Source organism: Impatiens glandulifera, chromosome 9 (genome assembly GCF_907164915.1).
Source record: "Impatiens glandulifera chromosome 9, dImpGla2.1, whole genome shotgun sequence".
Lineage (NCBI taxonomy): Eukaryota > Viridiplantae > Streptophyta > Magnoliopsida > Ericales > Balsaminaceae > Impatiens > Impatiens glandulifera.
In genome coordinates this window covers 29217119-29242140 of record NC_061870.1, presented here as the reverse complement: position 1 = coordinate 29242140, position 25022 = coordinate 29217119, and the positions used below count along the sequence as shown (strand labels likewise).

Genomic DNA, 25022 nt, shown 5'->3' with positions numbered 1-25022 from the left:
GAAATCTAATTATAAAAAAAATGCATTTAGTTTCATGTTGATTTTTTGTTTTGTTTTGAAAATCCAAATAATTTTCCCTATTGATGTTCAAAATTTTGGAATCCAATGTCCAGAAAAGTCACAATCTTCCTACTTTTTTATTTTAATATTTTTTTTCTAGCTTAAATTTTTTAAATACTTTATGCAAATTAAATAAAAACTATTTATGAAGTTATGAACTATGTAGCTCAATATATATTTTTTTGAATATCATGCATATTTGTGAACTTTTTCCAAAAATATTTTGGTTGCAATCTTTACAAATATATATATATATATATATGAATTTATAGGATAAATCTATCATATCAAAAAATAAACTTATCCTTTCAACAATTAGAGAAGTAATGAAATTGTATTCCTGTGATTATATGGTGGATTATATATAATTTTTAATAACTTCAATTGCCATATTTTTTATAGCGATATTTTGATGACGTTGATTGAGATGAGTTTGTGGGTGTCCGTCGTATTTTAGCGGAACTTCAATCTAAATAGGTTTCACTCTTAAATCTTGTGTCGTGCTAATTTTCTTAAATTAAAAAAAAGAAGATAAAACTCTTATGAATTATAATTTTAATAACTTTGTAAATATAAATTAATTGAAACTCATCTACAATATTACTTACTAGTAATTTTTTATTATTATGCCCCCCGACTAAACATATATATAGCCAATTGTAATTCATCATTTGCTCTTTCCAGAATTAGTAAAGTTATTCAATTGGATATGTAGACTATAGTACAGTAGCTAGCTAGTTACTTTTGTAATACTACACTGTGTTTTAAAATAATTTGAAAATGAATAAAAGTTACAAAAATGAACATTAAATATGTATAGTTATTTACTATATACTTCAACACTAATAATAATTTCAGCTACTTTTTCCATCTCTCATCTTCTCTCCTTACCTTACCTTTTTGACAATAATCATGCTTGATGCTTCTGCTGCACCTTACTACTTACCATCATCATCATCATATCAGTGTTCTCAGCAGCTAGGGTTTCTCCCCCGGACCCCCCTCTCTCTTAACACTTTCCCCACACCCTTCTTTTTAACTAATGGCTCGAATATCCTTTTATTTCTCTGATCACGGCCGATCAAACACCATTTCTGAAAAAGGAAATTCATGTTAGCTCCAAGGTGGATTTCATAAGCAAATTAAAGGGTACTGTTCTTTCTCATTCTTTATCCTTTATTTCACATTTCTTTCCATAATATACATATCTAGAGAGAGAGAGATATATATATTATCATGGGAAGAAACTTCAACATTTTGAATCAGATTTCAACATTTTAATAAAAGAGATGAATTTTATGAACATATCAAATTAAAATTTGAGTTAGGTATAACCTGCAACATGTGAACTAGGTTACGAGGATTTAAGCCAATATTAATGGCAGATCTTTGTTGAATTGAGATCAGAAATGTGCCCCTACTATACGTTTGAAGTCAAACAGTGGGGTTGAAGATCCAAAAGTTATTATATAGTATTGATTTATTTCTGTCCTTTTTTTAATTTTATTCTTCTTGTCCCCGTTAATTTTAATTACATGTGTATAGCTAATACATTTTTTATTTCAATTTTTCAACACACTTCTTGTCAATTAAATCATTATAATTTAGGCCGATCTACCCAGATGTTTGTTTTCAAATAATCTTACTTGATGTAAGGTATTAAAAATTGGTTATTTAAGTAGAATAAACAAACCCAAATAATTGATAATAAAAAAGAAGTGTTTTTGTTTTTTTATGATGAATTAGTTAATAATATGCAGATCGGTCTATTATTGAATGAATAATGGCTTCATCTTCTTCGAGTAGCTACTCAAGTTCTCCATGTGCAGCCTGTAAATTTCTTAGAAGAAAATGTCTTCCCGGTTGCATCTTTGCACCGTATTTCCCTCCTGAGGAGCCACAGAAATTCGCCAATGTGCACAAAATATTCGGAGCTAGTAATGTGAGCAAGCTTCTACAAGAGGTTTGTATATATAGATTTAATTAAGGAAACATATTGTAATTTATAGTTTGTTTATAATAAATTAATATATGATCATTTTGTGATAACTAAATGAAGGTTGAGCCGCAACAGAGAGAAGATGCAGTGAATTCACTAGCGTATGAAGCTGAGGCTCGACTAAAAGATCCAGTATATGGTTGTGTTGGGGCAATTTCTGTTTTGCAAAGGCAAGTTATAAAGCTTCAAAAGGAACTTGAAGCCACCAATGCTGACCTTATGAGGTACACTTGCAACGACGTTATGACGACTTCTGCTGGCGCCGGCGGCGGGATTCAGCAGCATAATCAGATCCTGCCGGGAACTAGTAGAAGGGTTTTTGGTCAAGGTGCTAGTCATAATCATTATCAGGGTTCGGCCTTTTTTAACCATCCATGGCAAGGAAATAATACTCACGACAATGACCATGGAGGAGGTAACATGTAATATTATAATTATTAATTGTATTGTTATTATTATATTATTATTATTATTTAAGGGACATAATAATTTCACTGATGCCTGATTGATTGCGGTGGTGGCAATGTGGCATGATCTATATATATATTCTTTATTTATATATGTAAAAACATTGGTTAAATTAATTATTTGAATGCGTCGGGGAAGAAGTAGCTCGTGAAGAATGTTGGGGTTTTCTGGCACTAGAAGTCAATCTGAACATTTAAACGTGATGATCAGTTGGTACAGTTGTGTTTTTCTATCATTTTCCACAAAATTAATTAAATGCTACAAGTCAGGCCTTGGAAAATACAATGATTTTGCTCATGATGTACCAAATTAGTACATGATCTACAAAATGAATGAACAGTTGTTATAAATTAGCTTAGATTCTAATTAAGGTTACCCAATACATAAAAAATGTGTGAAATATATGCGGTAAGAACTGATGGAGATCGAAGGAGAAGGAGGGTGAATAAAACATTCCTCCAACTCGCGTGATAACATATATATAAGAACTTTGGAGTATCGATCTTATATTCGATCGGCTAGTAACGTACAATTTGTGACCGGTTAAAATACCTAAACACTCTTGTATTTATTTATTTATTTTTTGGGATTAATAAAGGATAATTTTGATATTTTAATAGATAAAAAAAATGATTAGATAAAATAACTTATGGATTGAGTTTTTGATAAAAATCTTTAAAAGAACCTAAAATCCAAAGTTTGTTTGATGCGCACTGGGTTATTTGAAATTTCTTTTTGAAAAAAATACCTTATTTATGTAAAAGTAATTTATTTGTGTTTCAATGGCTTGAATTTATTATAATATATATTTTTTTGTTTTTAATGAGTTGAACTTAAGATATTTTAATATATATTTCAATTAATAAATTAAGTAATTAAATGCTTGGATAAAATAATGTAAGATATGATTTTTAGTAAAAAAATAAAAAATATGAATCGAACTGATCTAGATCTAACTATTTATAATCTCTTCAACAAAATTACTAACAAATTCTGTTTAAAAATATTTTAAAAGTGAAAAACATTTGTTCTATTCATGTGAGTCTTCCTTTCAAAATTTATTAGGTATCTTTCAAAATAAATAATTTCTCCTAAAACGAACGTCTCTTTAATAATATAAAAAAAACTCTTTAATATCAAATTCAACTAAAACTGCGAAAAGAAAACATCAAAATTCTTCTAAATATGGACAAAAAAATAGATAAAAAAATAAATTGAGTAAATGTGTGACACGTCAAATAACTTGCACATTCAAAATACAAACTCCAGATTGAAATAGCTCTATCAATGCCAAGATGAACGTCGTGGCACAACCAACAACAAGAGAAATGTCGCCGTATCAAAACATCTTTCTCCTCAACTAAAACAACTAATTAACTACGACGCATCCTATTTAACTTATAATAAACACATGCGCTTCAAACCATATTCAATACCAAGTCATAAATAAACTGCATTTACAAGACAATATTATATTATTTTGAATAAATAAATTAGTACGACAAACTAACGGAATAAAATGTCATTCCATTATTTTAATGAATAAAATGATTTAAAAAAAAAACATATAATTAAGCCTATTCGACACACTATTTCACTATTTATTTTTATAACTTTACATAAAAAAACAAAAAAAAAATTGCAAAGTTTACGAAATCATATAAAATAAGCTCAATAAGTTAAAACAACCAATTATTTTTCTTTTTTTCTTATCAATTTTTACCCTAAAGACAGCCCCATTCAACTGAACTTTTAATTAAGTCCTTGTGCCCTTATATTAATATATATATATACCTGGTTATTTATAGCTTAATTAAAATGCGAGATTATTTAAAAATTACCCGATGGTTATAAATAACCCTAGAAAATCAAATGATGAATCCTAATATAAGATTCTTACTTATTGCAGCTTTTAAGAGCTGTAATATGCCGGTTAGTTTGTACTACTATAAACCACACTCGTCATATCCCCCAATGCTTTAATAATAATAATAATTATTATTATTATTAGGAAACAATTGAATCAAAAACTAGCCCAAGGCCCCCCTCCCCCCAACTTCTTTCACCCCAACAACATCCAAAATTGTCGGTAAAGCGGTCGGTGTATAATAACCTTTTAATAGCGTCCATTTAATTTGTTTATTATTTAAGAAATAATTCAATAGAGAATTGATTCTCACATAAAACCATATGATGGTTCAAATAATAAAAATTAATGTCCTATATATATATAATTTCATTTTAATAAATTTTGTTTAGTTATTTTCATCACAATAGAATTAAAGAGTCTTACTTTATTAATAATAATACTAGATGTGAACAACTCAATGAATATAATGAATGTACATTAGAAAATTATATACATGATATTATTAATCACATCAATTTATTTACATTAGGTTAGGTTATTGATGATTAAAAATCAAATTGTAACGGGATAAGTGAGAGATATTTGTTTTAAATCTTATAATTTGGACTCTTTATTGTTAAAATTATATAAAACGAAGTTTTTTTAACATTTTCAAATACAGTTAATTTATTATGTACGTATAATTTTCAAAAACAATTAATCACTCATTTAAATATCGAATTCTAGCCATAAAAAATTGTGACTAACAAATTAGTTTTAAAATATTAATTAAAAACTCAAAATAATATACTTTTTCATTAGACAAATTTATTTTTTCTAAAATATCAAATAAAACACCAAATAACCGACATCAAACAAGCCCTTAATCATACTAGAACTTTGTTTGAAGATTCTTAATTAAGAAGAATAAATTAGTTAGTAATAAAATTGGTGAGGAGACTTTTATTAAGCTTGATCAGTATGGAACAGATCCAGACATTTGAAATTTCTTGAGTAGGCTTAAAAATTACAAGAAAAAAATTAAGCAAATATTTTTATCGAATAATATATTATATCAAATTAATTTTTTTTTGAAAATTAATGAATATTTTAACCATATTTTATTTTTAAAAAAATAGTTTTATATGGACTTGCCACCTAACCCTAACCTAGATCGGTCTCCGTATAAGATTTTTAAATAAATCTTGAACTTTGTTCGTTTGTGTTTTAAAAACAAATCAACCGTAATCAAACATTACTTTATAACCACTTTTAAATTAATCACCTTACTTAATTTATTAACTAAAACATTAATACTTTTTTATTTTTTTTATTATATATTAACACTCTTTTAAGTCTATCTATATATATTCTCAAAACTATCATCAACCAATATTTTTTAAATAAATTAAGTTATTTAAATAAACTTTTACCAAACAAAACAAGCTCTAGGTTTGTTTAAAAATAATTAATAGGTGATTATGAGGAAATGATTTTTTTTTTTTATAATAAAAACATTTAAGTTTAATAATATATAATAATAAATAATATTTTAACATTTTAATTAATAAATTAAATAATAAAATTCAGTAAAATTATGTTTGATTATTGATATTGATAATTTTTAATAAATATAAAATGTGGAACAGAATCCCCTGCATGCGGTAGTGGTCACACATCGGTGATTGTCCGGATGGAAAGGCCCACCACAACCGGCCTTGTGTCAAATCAAAACCTCGGTGGTCCATTTCCATTTCTATTTTACGACAGCCCACTTACCCTGGCCCCAATTGATTAGATGGCCTTCTAACTTTTAACCATTTAATTTATACCTTAAATGCTTTTAATTAAAACAGTTTTGATGCGGATTGATATATATTTAAATAATTAAATAATACTATACAAAGTTAACTTGGAAATTATCCAAATTATATGTAATTTAAAATAAAAGTAAATTTTTGCATGATTCATGTATTTGTATATGAGATAAAGTTACAAAATTAATATTATAAATTATTATAATAATACACTTGTCTTATAATGATAAATACGGCCTGCAATCATAAAAATTATCACGACCGAGCATTAAATTATTGTCAATAATATTTATAATATTTTATTTTAAAAGAGAAAAAAATCGGTAAAATGTACCATTTTATTAATTATTTTTGAACACACAACTCTGGGAAAATATAATTGTGTATTTTTATATAACTTTCCCCATTAATATTTTTATTTTGAGTTTTCAATTTAGACTTACCAAATTTATTTATAAATAAAATAAAAGATTTTAAAATGAAATTAAATATCATTTTTGTTGTTATTTATTACTGGTTTCACTGCATAGTTTTTTTTAATCAAACAAAATGTACTAAAAGTTCCAACATATAGAAAGAGCTTAAACATTTTTTGTGTTTTGAAATGAAACTAGAAGATTTTTATTTCAGATTATTTGGATTTAATCCAATAATATTTTATCATATAAAAAATATTACTCAATTCATCCAAATAAAAAAAGAATACCTTTTTATAAATTTAAATACAAATTCAATATGTATAGTAATTTAGCTAAAATAATTAACTTTTCTTTAATAATTTATTATTGTAAATTTTATTCAAATAACTCAAATCAAACTAACTCTTAAGTCTTGTTCTATTTATTTTTTTAAAAAAAATAAAATATCATTTAAATCAACTTTAATTATGCCATTTAACCTCAACATCACCGCTCAATTTTTTTAATAGTAATTAGAATCCATTGATCATAGGAGTTTTTTTTAGATTTTTTTTTTTAATTCCACTCCATTTTTTTATAAATTCTCTCCATCATATTACTATAATTTAAAAATCAAATCCCTCATTTTATTAATTAAAGTATTTTTATTTTTATTAAATTTTAATTTGAAATAAAAAATATTATATTAATTTAATAAATTAAAACCAAAATTAACCTACATTTTCACCCAACAATTATTTCTTTTAGAATCCCCTAAATCCCATCCCAATAAGTATCCAGCTAGGAATAATAATATGAAAATTCGAGGTTGAGAATGAATCGCCCTTGTTTTATTTCGATTTTTTTAATATATTTTCGTTCGGTTCAATTTCGAAAAATCACCACGAGACACCACGAGACACCATTTATGTTGTATTCTCTAAAAAAATTATATATAAATTTTTATGGATGTTTTAATATAATATATTAAAAATTTCTATTATTATAATGAAATAAACTTAAAAGTCTTATAAGATAGGATGAATAAATAAATATATTGATGATTTTATATATTTAATTGTGTTTATAGTGTTGAGTGGATTGAGGGACACAAATATCATTTTGTCCCAAACAGGTAATTTAGTTAGTAGGTTACGTGGGGCAATTTTTATTGGAAAAACTTTTAAAATTATAGAATATTTTAGTAATTAATTTTAGAGTAGATGAAATAATTTAATTTTTTTTATTATGATTAGATATATTTTGAAAATACACTGAACAATGTTTTACACAAATGATTTAATTTTATATTTATTTTGAAAGTTAATATACATATTTTTAAAATTTAACGTTAATTTAATTTTTTTTAAATAATATAATTTAGAGAAGTGTGGTGGATATGGAACTATAGTAGTAGAGGTTTATATTCTAAACGTCAATAACAATATTTATAAAATATATATAAATATTTTAAATTAAATATTGAATGTGATTCTTAATATATATATATATATATTTATTTATTTATTTATTTATTTATTTATTCGGATATATAAATGTTATCAATGCTCCCTCACCGGGAAATTTGATGGAATAACCCTCATAAGAGGGTTATTTCCACTTTTAACATGTGATTAATAAATTTATCATTTTTGACCTTTTGCCAGTTTTACCCTTTATTAAAAAAAAAAAAAAAAAAATTTGATTTTCATTCTCCCCCGTGGGAAAGTCGTTTCCCTTTCCCCAGTTCTCCCTTCACTCCCTCTCTCTCGTTTCAACTTCCCGAAGAGACTGATCAACCCCCAAGACGACGACGACGACGAAAATCCCCCGAAACATCGACGACGTCCTCTCCCTCGAACCCTCCCTCGAACCCTCCCTCGAACCCCGACGAGCTCCGACGACAAACAATAGCCCCCGACGAGAATCTCAACTCCAGAACGTAAAGGTTAGTATTTCTTCCGTTTCTATCCTAGTTCTCCGTTTTATATCCATGCATGCTATAATGGAGGAATGGTTTAGGGTATTGTTTAGGTTTAGGTATGGGTTTAGGTTTAGTTAGTGTTTATTGTTTAAGTTTATTGTTTAGGTTTAGTTTTGGGTTTAAAATGCTTCTGTCGAAGGCTGTTGCAGGGTTTTGGGTTTATTGTCGATGGCGACGATGCATTTTCGCAGGCGACAGTGCATCTGTCGCAGACGACAGTGCATCTGTCGCAGACGACGATGCATCTGTCGCAGGCAGAATATACTATTCGTCTGCGACAGATGCATCGTCGTCTGCGACAGATGCATCGTCGTCTTCGACAGATGCACTGTCGTCTGCGACATATGTCATATTTCCTTTAAATTAGTGGTATTTACTTTCATTATTCTGACTTATTGATTTTTTGCAGATGGCACCAACAAATGCAAAAACAAAACTGTAATTGAGAACTTTCCTGGACGTGTTTCATGGAAGTCTACTTGCACCTGCTTGTTAAAGACCAAGGACAAGTTTAATCACTTTGGTCTTATGGAAAGGGCTATGAAGAGTCAATTTCAGTATCTATTGGATATATCAGCTGTGACATCAGAGAACATTGTTTTTTGGAGACAAAAATTGGCAGTTAGGTTGTTCCACCATATAATAGACCCATAGAAAATGGACATAATTTAGCTATGTATATTTTTGAATGTAAACCTTATGTATTTATTTTTGAATGTAATGTAGTTTGCTATTTTGAATTCAAATATAATATAGTATATATATATATAATTAAGCACAAAGCATAAATGAAATGCATTTGTCGAATGCGACGGTGCATCTGTCGCAGGCGACGGTGCATCTGTCGCAGGCGACGGTGCATCTGTCGCAGGCGGGAAATGCATTTGGCGCATGCACCAGATGCATTTCCCGCCTGCGACAGATGCATCGTCGCCTGCGACAGATGCACCGTCGCCTGCGACAGATGCACCGTCGCATGCGACAAATGCATCCCTGCTACTTCTATTTGTCATGCGACAGATGCATTCCTGCATTCCTGAAATCAATCCTGCTATTTCTCTTTGACAACACAACAGATGACAACACTTAAACAGATGAAATATGAAGATGATCAAAACCCTACCCAAAAAACAGTTTGATCAACACCCTACCCCAAAAACAGATGATCAAAACCCTACCCCCAAAACAGATGATCAAAACCCTACCCCAAAAACAGTTTGATCAAAACCCTAAAACAGTTTGATGTAAACCCTACCCAAAAACAGTTTGATCAAAACCCTAAAACACATGCTCAGATACATCTTGTTGCCTTAGGAATACATCTTGTTGACTTGGGAATACATCTTGCTGCTCAAACACATCCTACTGCTCAGATACATTTTGTTGCCTTGGGAATACATCTTGTTGACTTGGGAATACATCTTGCTGCGCAAACACATCTCGATGCCTTGGTAAGATATCTTGCTGCTCAAATATGTCATTTTCTGGTCTTTCACTTTGTTGAGTTGAAGGTATTGACTTCTCTACTAAGGAGACACATAGCGGGGCGCGATGATTGGGCAGTGAAGACGAGAGTTCTTGTAAATAGAACGCCACATCGCTATCTCCAATGATTGTTGCAGGAGGAGAATTGATCATTAGCATATTATACTTTACCTTGAACACTAAGTCATATCTTAGTTTGTCCACACATGTAGCATTATAGACAATTGAAGCTAACTCTTCATATGTAGCATTTCGGGGTACATTCACACCACGTCACGAACTTGAGACAAAAGAACTAACCCCACAATCATCAGTTTTCCAGTCTCCATCAAAGAGTAGAAAAACACCAACATTCATGTGATCTGCAATTGAAAAAAATTCAAAGAAGTCAGTGACAGTGACCAGTTAGTGATAATTGCAAGGAGGAAAATGCAGGGAGGAAAATGCAAGGAGGAAAATGCATCTGTCGCAGGCGACAGTGCATCTGTCGCAGACGACAGTGCATCTGTCGCAGACGGGAAATGCATCTGTCGTATGCGACAGATGAACTGTCGCCTGCGAGAGATGCATTTCCCGCCTGCGACAGATGCACTGTCGCCTTCGTCACCTTCGTCGGATGTATATTTCACTGTAAAACAAATCAGCCAAGCTCTAAAATTCCATGACCTAACCTACATCCTAGACTCTAAACAACAAAACCCTAAAACGACGAACGTCTAACCTGAATGTTGAAGACGATCGTCGATGATGAAGGAAGGATCCGTTGATGATGAAGGAAGCTTGATGATGAAGAACCTTGATGAAGGAAGCGTTGATGATGATGAAGGAAGGACGGGGAAAGGACGGTTGGTGGAGAGGAGGGAAATGGAGAAGAAAGTGATATTTCAATAACTGAAATGCGCACTCACTACTGAATTTAATTTTTTTTTTTTTTTTTTTTTAATAAAGGGTAAAACTGAGGCAAAAGGTGAAAAATGATAAATTTATTAATCACAAGTTAAAAGTGGAAATAACCCTCTTACGAGGGTTATTCCATCAAATTTCCCCCCTCACCACCGATATCTATCTTCTCATTAATGTTGAGCAAGAAAATAAAGAAGGATGAGGCCTACCCAAACAAATTAGATGAAAACAATTATTTTATATATATTTAATAAAATAAAACATACAAGTAAAAATTTAGCGGCGAGTTTGATTACATAGAAAGAAAAACTAGCTAGACTAGCTAGGACTAGGTGAATCTGGTCTACTCTTAATTAATTAGTTGAGGACAGCAAGAAGAACAATTAATAACATACATGCATGCACACCATGTGGCAGCAATTTGATTCCAAACACAACCGATGACTAAACATGTTTCATATTGCAATGCTTACACCGGTCCTCCTCCTCTTTCCGACACGCTACGCAAAATATTGCATGTCATTTTCCATATATAAGTACCTCCAAATGCAATACATCTTATAACCCATTATTCCAATATTCTATTCCATTTCATCTCATTTCACTCTCTAATCTGCACTACTACTACCTCTACCTCGATCATATCATGGCTGAACGTGGTCACCAAGTTCAAGTCCACACCCAGCACCAGCAGCAGCATCCTGCCCGTTATGAAGGCGGTCTGAGACTCGGCAGCCAGAAAGGCGATTTTGAAAGCGGCAGCGGCGGTGGTCCATCAGCCAGCAAGATCATTGCAGTTATCACTCTCCTTCCATTAGGTGGAACCCTTCTAGGGTTTTCAGGTGTCACTCTTGCTGCAACCCTATTTGGGCTAACACTTGCCACCCCTGTTTTTCTCATCTGCAGTCCGGTTCTTGTACCGGCCTCCCTAGCTGTGGCTTTCGCCGTGTTTTCCATCTTCACGGCTGGGGCTTTTGCTCTGACGGGACTTTCGTCTCTGTCCTGGGCTTTGCAGGGATTTAGGCAGGCTACTGTTTCCATGCATCCACTGGATGATGCTAAGAGACGCATGCAGGAGATGGCTGTTCAGATGGGTCAGAAGACTAAGGATGTCGGTCAAACTATTGAGACCAAGGCTAAGGAAGCCGGCAAGTGATTATGATCTAATATGGTGATTGGTGAACCGTAAATCTTTGTTTGTTTTGACGGTTTCAAACTATGTTTTGTGCTTTTTTATTATCTGCTTAATATTTATAAATAAATAATATATAATAAAATATTATAGTTAACAAAGTTTTGATTGATGAATTAATTTTAAAATATAAACAAATTTCAATTTTTCTAAATGATCAAATAAAACCCCAAATACTAAAAGATCCAATAAAACCCCATTTAATCGATATCAAACAAGCCCTTAATCAATCTAGGACTTTGTTTGAAAACCCTTAATTAAGAACAAGAAATTGGTAATAAAATTGTGAAGTGATTCATGATACCTTTGAAAAGAGTAAAGGGGAAAAACTAACCATATACTAAGCCTAGGAAAACCACAAAGGAAAAACTAAGCCTAGGAAAACCACAATAGGAAAAACTAAGCCTAGGAAAACCACAAAACTTTAAATTGTACACCATATCTTTTTTTAATTTTTAAACAATAATTTTGGGAAATTTGATGAAATAACCATAATAATCAGCCTAATAAAAAAAAAAATTGATCATGACATGTGAAAAGTCCATAATACCCGTTTTTTTTTAACAAAAACTTAAACGTCGACGACACAACCACGAGCACGATGGTGGCAACGCGAGATGTGCCGAACAATTATATCAAATTCAGTCTTGAATTTCTATCGCGAGGAGGGATCGCCCGTCGCGAGACGATCCTATCGAACAATTATACTCAATTCAGTATTGAATTTCCGTCGCGAGACGATTGTGTCGTCGCGGGTATTTTCGTCCGAAAAATAGGGAGCGATCAATTAAGTAAATTATTAGGGTCGTTTCATCAAATTTTCCCATATCTTATCCTAAACGTCACTAATAATATTTATATAATGTATACAAATATTTTAATTAAAATAATTTATTAAATTAAATATTTTAAAGTTCTTGTTGAATGCCACGGAAAAACACATCTAACACGGTAGAGATTCACTATTATAAAGTGAGATTAAGAGAAGTCTAAACAAGATCTAGACTATCAATTGCTTAATTGTCTGGTCGAATGTCTAATTTTATTTTTGTTTATTCTTTGTGTTTAATTTCCTGTTTTCATGTAATTGTATCATTGCTTCTTATTATATAGCATAATGAGTCGGTCATATATGATCAACCCATCAAATGATCTAACCCAATAAATATGTATTTATTGTATTTTTAGACGGATATGTAAATGTTATCCATGGTCCATCACCAAATATCTATAGGCTCTAATTAATGCCGAGGGAGAAAATAAAGAAGGATGAGGCCAACCCAAAACAAAGATGAAAAAAAATTAATAAAATATATGAGTAAAAATCTATTGAGTGAGGAGGTGTTACAGTCATCAAAAACGGTGAATCTGGTCCACTCTTAGTCGAGGACAGCAAGAAGAAAAATATAAAAATAAAAATAACATGCATGCCATGTGGCAGCAATTTGAAGCCAAACACAACATGTTTCTTATTGCAATGCTTACACCTCCTCCCCTTTCCGACACGTACGTAAATATTGCATGTCTCTTCCTTTTCAGATATATATAAATATAACCCATTCCAATATTCTATTCTACTCCATTTCATTTCACTCTCTAATTTGCAATACTACTACTACTACCAGCTCGATCATATCATGGCTGAACGTGCTCACCAAGTTCAAGTCCACACCGGCCAGCAGCAGCAGCCTGCCCGTTATGAAGGCGGTCTGAGACTCGGCAGTCAGAAAGGCGGTTTTGAAAGCGGCAGCAGCGGCGGTCCATCAGCTAGCAAGATCCTTGCAGTTATCACTCTCCTTCCATTAGGTGGAACCCTTCTAGGGTTTTCAGGTGTCACGCTTGCTGCAACCCTATTTGGGCTAACACTGGCCACACCTGTTTTTCTCATCTGCAGTCCGGTTCTTGTACCGGCCTCCCTAGCTGTGGCTTTCGCCGTGTTTTCCATCTTCACGGCCGGGGCTTTTGCTCTGACGGGTCTTTCCTCTCTGTCCTGGGCTTTGCAGGGATTTAGGCAGGCTACTGTTTCCATGCATCCACTGGATGATGCCAAGAGACGCATGCAGGAGATGGCCGTTCAGATGGGTCAGAAGACTAAGGATGTCGGTCAAACTATTGAGACCAAGGCTAAGGAAGCCGGAAAGTGATGATCAAATGTGGTAAACCGTGAATCTGTTTTTGTTTGTTGTTTTGATCTTTTTTCCCTTTTCAGTTTGGGTGTGTGAAGTCGTTTGTCAGGTTTTGTGTGTTGTTGTGTTTCTTTCTGTTCATGTGTTTTGTCATTCTACAGGTTTATTATGTATTTTATGTGATGGTGTTGGTTACCAATCAGTGAATAAAATGTAAACATGGTTTCTAACAAAATCTATATGCTAATTAATCTGTTGAAGCATATATAAAAAGTAAAGAAAAAAAATAATGTGAACAACATTACAAGTTACATAAAAATCGGATGTTCAAGGAACATTCTTCTCAACTAGATCAGCAGTAGCAAAGTTATCCGAATCTGAACCGCCATTGGGTATCCAAAAGTTGAGAACTGAGGATGCAGTGACAAACATTGCTCTTCTAGGTGCCCATTTCAAGCAGGAAGTTGCGCCAATTTCGCTGTCCCAGTTTGACACCTATATAAATTGCTTCTACATTTAGTATTCTTCTAATGTAGTTTGGGTTTAATTAAAACAATCTCATCAAACCATTCAAATTGCCATTTACAAATATATATAAATATCATTCTATCTACATAAACAAGATTACAATTTATAATTTAATTTCAAATAAGCAGTATAAAAATGTGAATTGATCTCCTTAGATTGCGAACAAGCAGCCCACTGGCAATTGAAAACACTTTTTTTTTACCAAAGGAATATTCAGAGATGGGTTTCAAGTAGTTAGTCATTGATTCAGATTTCAGAGTCATCTGGCCTAATAAACTCTTTCAATTTCAGAATTATGAAATTGGAGATTTAGAGCTGGTTTGATGTAGGAGTATTTGAATTATAAATTTAACAGTAGATTATTGTAACTTCTTTTTTTTTTTGCATAAATGTAATTTGATGCTTTGGTAAATAATTTATTTGTTAGAGGAGATGTGGTAAAGAGATTATTTGAAAATACTACATCAATCAAATAAGCTCTTAATCTGTTGTTTGTCTTATATTGTTTTTCAATAAATATGTTCAATAAAGGAATTCCTTGAATAAAAAGTTAGTCCCTTGGTCCCATTTTATGAGATTCTTCCAAATTTTGATTTTTTTAAAACAAAATGTGGAAAAAGAGAAATAATATCAAAGTCTTAAGAGGTTTGAACACTGGTAATATTTCTTTTATAATGTATTTAGTTTAAGAGTTTCAATTGAAATCATCATGTTGGTCGTCATCTCAATGGGAGTCTTGTTTTTGAGATGATCGTAAATAACTAATACAAGCACTAAAAACTTAAAATATAAAAAGTAAATGAAGGAAGATACCATTTTATTGGTACTTTCTTTATAAAATTAAAAAAATCCAATAAAATGAGGAGTATGTTATAGATAATTAATTTAGAGCTAGATTTCTATTAGTTTTATACCAAGTAAAATTGGGTTCGTGTCTGGAGACCTTTCTAAGTTTATAATTATTTTTTCAAGGGAATGTCAGTTTACTAAAGAAATTTATTAATAATCCTAACCAAACAAGTCACAGATTTGCTATTTGGGTAAAAAAATAAAAACATTTGAAATACCAGAGACTTAGAGGTTGTTTGATGTAGGATTTTCTTGAGACAATCCAATTTTTGTTTGTTTGATAAAAAAGTGAATTATTTGAGGTTAAATAACTAAAATTTTCTTGAGACAATCCTTTGTAAGTAGTATTTTAAAATATAATAAAAAATTAAGGTATTTTAGTTATATGATTTGATTTGGAGAAGGGTTATCCAAAATAACCTTTCATCAAACAAGGAACTGATGGCTGTCACAAATGCCGCAGCAACCAATAATGTTTAGCAGCTCAAGCCAGAAAGAGTAAAAAGAGACAATAAGAAAATTTGAACAAGTGAAGAATACCTTATTTGCAGAGGAGATGTTCCAGGCATAAAGATTTCCATCTCCGGAACCTTAAAAAGACAGCAGTTTTTTAGAAACAGACAGTAGTCATTTCGCATCAGAAATGGGGTTATTATATTTGACATCAAATAAATTTTACCTGAGAGGATATATTTTCCATCAGGTGTAAAAGTTGCCTCAATTGGGGTATTTGGAGAAGGATCCAAGTTGAAGGAACAACGCTGCATCAAATAAATTGAAAGTTCAGGAAAAGGAAACAGGAAAAGTAGAATCTTGAAAGTAAGAACAGACCTTATCCCCTCCATATGCATCAAGAACATAGATACTGTTCCTTGTAGTTGTCAAAAGCACTGATTTTCCATCATTACTAAACTTAATGTCACAGACCTCAGACATATCTCCGCCCACTAAAAATGTATCAAATGGCCCCTGCATGTAGAAGGAGATGTGATATTGATCACATTTCTGTATCAAGTGGGAGCCAGAGTTTGCTTGCACAAACCTTGTCATAGGATCGTGAGTCAAACAATTTGATGGCACCGCCTTCCATAGCCACTGCAAAAACAAGGCCTTGTTGGTCGTATGCAACTGCAGGCCTACCTCGCAGTCTTAAAATACCCTGAAAACTACAACTGTGAGCATGCATACAGCTATCAGACTCACATTTAGAACTTGTTTGATCTTGGTGTTTTTTTTTGCAAAGAAATTGGAATATGGGTTAAAAATCTTGTTTGATCTTGCTTTAAAAAGAAAACAGATTATTTGCAAAGAAACTTCCCAACTAAATCCTTGATTCTGCCCGCAAAAATGTACTATCTTGCATAATTAATTGCTAGAAAGTTTTTGTTGCCACTCTTTGTCAACTTCCATGCCAGCAGAAAACAATGAACTAACCTGACATGCGTTCACACGAAGATCCCATATTCTGACAGAGTGATCCAGAGAACCAGACATGAAGCTATCATTGACTGGTGACATGCAGAGTGAAACTACTCTGCAAAGTAGTAGGTGGGGTTAGAGATATGGACAGAAAACCACTATTCAAGGAATAAGCAATGATATTAAATTGACTTTGGAAGAGGTGACATCAAAGGTTATTCTAGTTAAATGTCATTGAAAATCTGGTATTATACTCCATTTGTAAATAGGAATCTCAGCAAAGCTGGAATAATTCTGAAATCAAGGTGGAAAAGTAAATTTACATACAAATATACTAAGGGGAAATATGTTGTAACGGGTTAATAGGGTTAGGGTTATTAGTTAGGGCTCCAATTAGTCAAGATGTCCTTACATTTATTATATTAGTAATTATTAGTTCCCAAATTTGTTATGAGTTGTTAGTTGTTAGGATAGGTGGCACACTAAAATTATAAATAGGGTAACCTAGCTGAAAGAGGGAATCAATTAATGAATATTCATCATTTTGGTTGAGAAACCGATATGGTTGATGTATGCGGTTGGTAAGTCTACCGGTTAGGATAAGTGACGGTTATTAATAGAGGAGTATAAATAGAATGTTGTTATGTGTAGAAATAAAATGAGTTAGTTGTTCAATACTCTTGTTAGAGTTTCTCTCTTTTTCTCGTTGTATTCACCCTAGCCTATCTAACTCTATTAGTTCTCCATTGCTCTTAGTTTGTGAAGAGTTTTTACTTCTCTTCGTTCTCAAATTGTAGTTCTCTTATTCATATAATTTCAAGATTTCTACCTAATTCTAATAAAAGGTATATCACATCTCTACATGTTTCTCATATAAGGGCTTAGACTACATCAACTCTTGAGGACGGTTGTAAATACTGCTTTCACTTCTTCGAGGTCGATAAGTCACTAGGAAGTAGTGTAATGTGTTAGGGTTCTTAGTGGGGACTCTAAATAGTGAAGAGGCCCTTAAGTTTATTATATTAGTAAATATTACTTCTCAAGTTGTTAGGGGTTGTTATCTCAACAACTTTATTAAGGAATTGAGACAAGTTAACTTTGGCTCCCTTTGTTCTAATGTTTTTAACGTTTCTCATAATATTTATAATATTGACAGGTTGGAGGAAGAACGAGATCTCACTGAATTAGAGGTCTCTAGCAGATTCACTCTCATGGAGGCTCGACTTCCTTTACAAATGGAAGGAAGACTTGTTGTTAGTGGCTCAATGAAGGGCCATATAAAAAAAAATCCTGGTTAGAATAGGTGATGGAAGAATCTGCTGATGGAGACACCATGCTTTCATTATGAAGTCCGAGAATTTATAAAGGAGGACAACTTGAGCTCATTCAAGTTCCTCCCCCTTTTTATGACAACGTTTGAACGCAACTTACATTTTTTAGTGAAAAATTGTTAGGGATTGTTAGTTGTTAGAATAGGTGGCACCCTATAATATAAATAGGGTGAATTAGCTCAAAGAGGGAAACAAACTGTACACTCTTCTCGGCAATGGAGGTTCTTCAAGCTTCTCATCTACAGGGTAGGTCATTCCTTTCTCAACTCCTCTTGCATTATGTTATCACATCCCCTTTCGCTTGTTACATATGTATACGAGTCTAATTTAACTATATATATATATATATATATATATATACATGTGTGTGTGTGTGTGAGAGAGAAGAAGCATCAAAAGGTCCATCCAATAGGCAGAATGAAAGTTGCCTATATGGTTAGGAATTTTGGATTGCATCTCCACAAGCAAGAGGAATTAAAACAACAAATCAAATTGTAAATGGGTAAAAATATCCAGGTTTTAACATTGTGTAAATGGGTAAAATGATCCAGGTTTAAGATTGTGAAGTACATAAGGAAGTTAGGATACAAACCTTTCTTTATGACCCTTAAAGTAACGGAGACATCGGTTATCGTACATAGACAGATACCTTAATGAATCTGAAAACAACACAACTTCGTAATCACTCTAAAAGACAAAAAAAAAGAAAAAAAAAAAAAAAGAAGGGATCACAGTCATATGTTGACCTGACAGCAGTAAGAACCTCACCTCCATTCGAGTCTAAATTGTATCTTGAAGAGCATATAACTGAACTTGGGTGGTGGGTAAAGCATATCCGATCAGCACCATGTTTCTTGTGATAAGTTGTCTTCAGCAGCCTGAACATAAATAAAACTTCCAATGTGGTCAACTGAAATATCACTTGAGAGGTAATCACCAGACTTTCATCTAGTTAATTTGCTCAAATAATTTTTAGTACTTATAGAACATTTTCCAGATTGGGCATAGAAAGAACTGTGAGTAATTTAAATGATGTGTCCTTGGTTATTCTCAATGACATTTTCTCCTCTCTCATTTAGGCCAAACATATGTCAAACCAAACCTTGGGGACATGATGAGTTCTACGCCCTACCAATGAGCTAAATGAGTCGTCAATATGTTACTAATTTTTATTTGGAAAACATCCAACTAATGGATGAAAGAAAAAGATTCCTGTGCAAATGGATAAGTGCGCCAAAATGCCTTCACATAATAACACTCTTCACAATATAGACACAGTTAAATCAGACAGAACACTGGCAAACAACTGTCCGGAAACAAATAGAATGTTGCCTCCTGATGTTAGTAGTTAGTCTTTCCTTATATTAGTTCACACACATAAGCATTTATAATCAAACATCTCCCAGTTGGTAAGTTCAGTAAACACAGAATAATTGAACTGAACGTTGACAAAGTGAAACAACTAAATAAACACAATATGCATGGAACAAAAATAATGGTAGGAAGTACTTACTTTGCATTAGCAATATCATATAACCGCACCGAGTCATCCTCGCAGGCAGTAATCAATAAGTCAGCAGTACGATGAAAATCAATGGAGGTTATCATCCCATTCTACAATTGATAAGTGTACAAGAGTCCTATCAAGTTCCATAGCTGAGAGAAATTATAACTATCCTCACACAGGAAACCAAGTAAGAAATCATTTCAGTAAAATGATTTTTGCAGTCCAGTTAGTGTCATTCACCATTGCAGATATAAAAAGAAACTAATTATAGCAAATTCAATTCTCAAAAAGAGCTTGTCATGTTACTGAATTTTCAAAATGAAACAAGAACTCTCAATAACAACAACTAGTTTCACATTTAAACAAAGATTACTGCATTCGCAATTGTTTGTCTGTCGCCTAGCTTAAGATAACTATGCATATAATCAATCTTATCTATGTAATTGCATAGAGTACAAAACTCACGAAGTCGGAGAAAACAGCTCCGATCGTCATGCTGCGGACAATCTCATCGTCGAGCTCTGAAAGCATAGCAGCCCTCATTTGATAATACCAAAAGTTCAGCAACCTTTGATTAGGTTTCCAGTAACAAATATGAATCGACTCTGCTCTCACGGGGAAGGTGATGATGAACGATTACTGCACGATCCTACACAAAACCGCCGTCAAGAGGAAGTTTTGTTTTTTTAATAGATTTAAATAAATAAATAAATAAATAAATAATTAGGGTATATTTGATAACCAAGCTCTCTCATCAATAACTTCTTCCATTCAATTATTTATAAGATCAATTCAAATATTAAAATAACTTTATCTTTCTGTCAATACTATTTCCATTAATCTCTTTTGTATTTTTATACTTTTTAAATTTTTGTTTAAGACTCAATTTTCACAGAATATATATCTTAAATTAAGTTAGGGTTAAAACTGATATCTTAAAAATAATTTAAAAATGACTAATAAATAGATTTTCTTCTATCGCAACTTTCTTAAAGCTTGATTTGGTCTTTTATATATACATCTTTATTAGATGTATAATGATTGCTATACATCTGTTGCATAATAATTTAAACCATGATCTATAAAAAGATCTTGTACCAAAAAATTAGATTTAATTTTAATTTGAACTTACAATTTTTTAATCAGACTGACAAAATGAAGAACACCAATGAGAAAGTATGTGTGCTTGAAGAACAAATCTTTGATGGAGTCGAGAAGAAGACCCGAGAAGGTGAAAGGAGGAGCAAACCCGAGTGAGTCATTTCGATTTAGAAACTCCTGTGAAGGTTGTTTGTCTTCGGTTTTGATAGCCAAAGTTTATGTTTGAAAGTGAAAAAAAGATAGGCAAAGTTTTCCAGGATTATGTTTTAATAAAAAAAAATGAGATTTAGTTGAGACAAAAGAAAAGACTTAGAACCAGCTTCCAAACATGCATTTATTTGATTTGCAGAAAAAATCAGTTAATTCATAAAGATAAGAAAGGGCAATCAATCTCAACTCCAAGTCAATACTTTTATGAAATGCTGCATAAGCAGCACTTCAAAATGAGAGAAAGTTTACATAAAAAAACCAGAGTAATTGACTTAAATATTACACATTAATATTTAGTATTTACCTACCTACGACCATACCAACCACCTTCACCATCGTTCATCAACTTATCCAACACAGTATTCAAATCAACAGATTGACCATTCTCGGTCAACTTTCTAACTATCGCTCTCACCTGGTCTCTTGGAAATCCCATGGTAGTTACCTTATCAACCACATCATCCACAGGTACCCTGTTACCACCACCACCTGAACTAGACCCGTCACCACCACCACCCACAGGAGAGGCAGTTGGCAGTGCTTTTGGTAATATACGAGCGGATGGAAGTTGGTTGTAACCGCCACCACCCTGGGATGGAGGAGGAACAGAAGATTGTTGTTGTTTCGAAAAGTCAGCACCATATTGAGGAGACCCACGATAGGGAGGAGGATATGCATCTCCATTTCCGGGTGATGCTTGTTCATAAGAAGTAGGAGGAAATCCCGAACCCAATCTACTAGATGGTGAGTGGTGGTCATATGGTGCACCATAAAACTGTTGAAAAGGAGCTCCACTGGGTAGTTTAGTGGGTGGTGGTTGCTGTTGTTGTTGGTGTTGTTGCAGGAGGCTTGATTGATAGGTCTGAGGAGGAGGAGGATAAGGTGCTGTTTCCTGAGGTTGTTGATACTGTTGCTGCGGTGGTGCTATGAGCATTGGAGGCGGTTGTAGATGCTGTTGGTATTGAGGAACCGTGGCATCTTGTATTTGAACAGGTTGAGGAAGGAAGTATGGATCACCTTGAGGAACTGAAGAAATCTGACCAGGAGGGATCAAGTGGCCTGATAGAGATGCATTAACTGTCTGGAAAGATGGAGGGGCTTGTGGGATTGCGGCAGGAGGAAGATGTGGGAGATTTGATTCGGGAGCAGAAGCAGCTGCAGTCTCAGACTGAGATTGCTGCCCCGTTTTTGATATTTGCATTATAGAGAGTTGAATATGTGCATCCGTTACATCTTGCTTATCTTTTATGTCTTGTACACTAGATTGTACCTGAGGTTGTACAAGAAATCAAGATAAATAGCACACCCAATAAACAACATAAAAGACAAATACAACGAGATGATGTTGTAACATGAAAAGGAGGTTATTTATTAGCATTTCATTTAAGGATATGCTTGTGATAACACAGGGCAATAAACATGTGACGTGGCGACCAACTTATTTACATAATAAAATATTGGATATAATACATGTGACAAATCAGCATAACTCTAATTTAAGGCATTGTTTGAGATAGTTATTTGGGATTTTTAGTTCCAAATAACCCAATATCCCATCAACAATCTAATGTCTTTTTACTCAAATAACCCCAAACAACCTAATTTCAATAACCTTCGTCAAGCAAAGTTATTTGAAAATAACCACTTGGTAATTCAAATGACCCTAGATCAATCAAGGCCTAACAATTATCTTGGTGGATTAAGGTATTTAACCACATAATGCTAGGTCAAATATCACAACATAACTTGCAACTTTCGGCCATAAACTTCCACCAGACAAGATAGAGCAGACAATGAGGTTTTGTCAAATGTATATTGAGGGTGTACGGGGTCGATGAGCTAGCATGTAGAGGAATATATAAAGGAACCCTAGGGTAGCGATGATATGAATGACCTGTGAAAGAATCTGTATCCTCACCTCCCTTTCTCTAAGTCTAATCCCTTTTATCTGATTTCTCATCCCCTTGTATTGTAAACCCTAATTTATATTCTCTATTTGGAGTATCAATATTACATGTTCTTAACATTTTGTTCAGAGTGGTAGATCAATAAAAAAAAGTCTCTTACTTTTCCAAGAAAAGGTACAGATTTTGGTGAGAGAAGTGAAATCTAAAAGGAAGTAACTCTAAATATACTCTGTACACTCACTAACTATATAGTCCAAATTTCAGATTGTGTTTACACGAACATCCCTCTTCAAGATAAGCTTAAGTAAAATCTAAGATAAATAACAGAAATAATGAACCTACAGGCTTCATCATCTCATCATGATAAAGTTATACAAAGGTGTAGTACAAACATTATCCACTAATATGCTCAGTCAAAAGGTGTAATTCGTGGAGGAGAATCAACTTCCTTTACTTAACAAGCCTAAAGGATTGAGAACAAGGCACAAAAAATGAAAATTGCATTTCAGTCAATACTAATCATCAATAGCCAAGGCCTTGTTCAGTTATAGGTTATTTGAGATCATTTAGGGTTTCCAAATAACAGTGTTCTGTTTTGGTTATTGAAAAATGGGTTATTTGGGTTACACGGATACAGTAGATTTTAAAGAAGAAATAGAGTGTATTTTGACGATTTGATATGTATGATTGGATTGTGGGTTAATTAAGACTAATCTCAAATAACCCAAAAGAGAACCATTTTTCTTAAATGGAAAATCAAATATTAGGAAAATGTTTAAAAGAGAAAAAGATTACCTCTCTAAGAACATTTTCTATCTGCCTCAATCTACCGTCAGCAATACCATGATTGTTCCCAATAGATAACTTCAAGTCATCCACTGAGTTCTCAAGGTGACGACTTCTGCTTTCAAACTGAGATAAGCGTGCACTGAGACCATTCAGTGCATTCATTAGACTTTCAGTATGTATTCTCATTATTCCTTCAATTTCAGATGTTAAAACTGCATTATGGTCAATACGATCTTTCTCAGTAGTGAATTTCGATGGTCCAGTAGAACCAAGGGAGTCATAGTTCTGCACACACAATAAAATACCATACATTAAGTAAGCAAACACGGCTCAAGTAAACAAGTAGAACAGCAACAATTAAAGCAACGTACCTTAATGGCAATACCAGAAACCTCAGCGATGGAATCGGCTGACTTCCAAACCCTAACTCCGGTATTGATATGATCATCGCGATCCAATTCAATCCCTGTTGGACGAATAGACTCGAAATTAGAAGTGGGATCGATTTCTTCCTTGTTGGTAGTGGATTCGTGAGGATCGACGAGATCAATTACGTCTTCATTTAGATTAGACTTGGACAGATCCATTATCTGCTTGTCCATAAACTCTGACATGCTCATCGATCTCCCGGTTGCTGACATAATCAAAAAGATTACTTTGAGACGGAGATCTAGAGAGATGAACACAGCTTGCTTGGATTTGCGATGATGATAATACAGCGCGCGTTTGATTGAGAATTAAGGAATCGCTTCGCTTATGCGAATATTGAAGATCACAGTAGCTTCCTCCCCACGTCCGTTGACCCCACCAATATATGGTAAAAAAAAGGATCAGGAGATTTCTAGGGTGCGTAACTATTAATACAATCTTTTAATATTAAATAAAAAAACTCAAATTTATTTCTTTATTAATATGATGCAATTTGAATATTTCAAACACATTTTCTTAAATTTAATTTGGATTATAAGTTTTATTATTCGGTTCAATATTTTAGAAAATACTGAACTAAAATAAATTAAAAATTGTAGTTTATACTTTTAAAATCAGAACTATCTAACACTTTTATTTAATATTGTTTAGAAAATATCGAACTAATATAA

General features: G+C 32.8%; 5 protein-coding genes across 5 annotated transcripts; 3 read left to right on the top strand and 2 right to left on the bottom strand.

Moving 5' to 3' along the window:
- Nucleotides 1-949: 949 nt before the first annotated feature.
- On the top strand, nucleotides 950-2583 carry LOC124915412 (LOB domain-containing protein 25-like). The gene is made up of 3 exons (XM_047456122.1): nucleotides 950-1209; nucleotides 1821-2023; nucleotides 2120-2583. The coding sequence occupies exons 2-3, from the start codon at nucleotides 1844-1846 to the stop codon at nucleotides 2483-2485; spliced, it is 546 nt and encodes a 181-aa protein (XP_047312078.1). The 5' UTR covers nucleotides 950-1209; nucleotides 1821-1843; the 3' UTR covers nucleotides 2486-2583.
- Nucleotides 2584-11594: 9011 nt separating this feature from the next.
- LOC124916634 (oleosin H1-like) lies at nucleotides 11595-12140 on the top strand. Its single transcript, XM_047457376.1, has one exon. It carries the CDS (start codon nucleotides 11610-11612, stop codon nucleotides 12117-12119), a length of 510 nt encoding a protein of 169 aa, XP_047313332.1. The 5' UTR covers nucleotides 11595-11609; the 3' UTR covers nucleotides 12120-12140.
- A 1630-nt stretch (nucleotides 12141-13770) lies between these two features.
- LOC124916713 (oleosin H1-like) lies at nucleotides 13771-14316 on the top strand. Its single transcript, XM_047457465.1, has one exon. It carries the CDS (start codon nucleotides 13793-13795, stop codon nucleotides 14297-14299), a length of 507 nt encoding a protein of 168 aa, XP_047313421.1. The 5' UTR covers nucleotides 13771-13792; the 3' UTR covers nucleotides 14300-14316.
- Nucleotides 14317-14429: 113 nt separating this feature from the next.
- On the bottom strand, nucleotides 14430-20583 carry LOC124914974 (protein ANTHESIS POMOTING FACTOR 1). Its single transcript, XM_047455610.1, has 10 exons — nucleotides 20381-20583; nucleotides 19922-20022; nucleotides 19177-19286; nucleotides 19001-19067; nucleotides 17093-17192; nucleotides 16701-16817; nucleotides 16490-16627; nucleotides 16338-16419; nucleotides 16199-16248; nucleotides 14430-14776 (listed from the first exon to the last, which is right to left on the bottom strand). Exons 1-10 carry the CDS (start codon nucleotides 20456-20458, stop codon nucleotides 14609-14611), a joined length of 1011 nt encoding a protein of 336 aa, XP_047311566.1. The 5' UTR covers nucleotides 20459-20583; the 3' UTR covers nucleotides 14430-14608.
- Nucleotides 20584-21402: 819 nt separating this feature from the next.
- On the bottom strand, nucleotides 21403-24728 carry LOC124916553 (protein tfg-1). The gene is made up of 3 exons (XM_047457287.1): nucleotides 24294-24728; nucleotides 23929-24207; nucleotides 21403-22496 (listed from the first exon to the last, which is right to left on the bottom strand). Exons 1-3 carry the CDS (start codon nucleotides 24561-24563, stop codon nucleotides 21531-21533), a joined length of 1515 nt encoding a protein of 504 aa, XP_047313243.1. The 5' UTR covers nucleotides 24564-24728; the 3' UTR covers nucleotides 21403-21530.
- Between the last annotated feature and the right edge of the window lie 294 nt (nucleotides 24729-25022).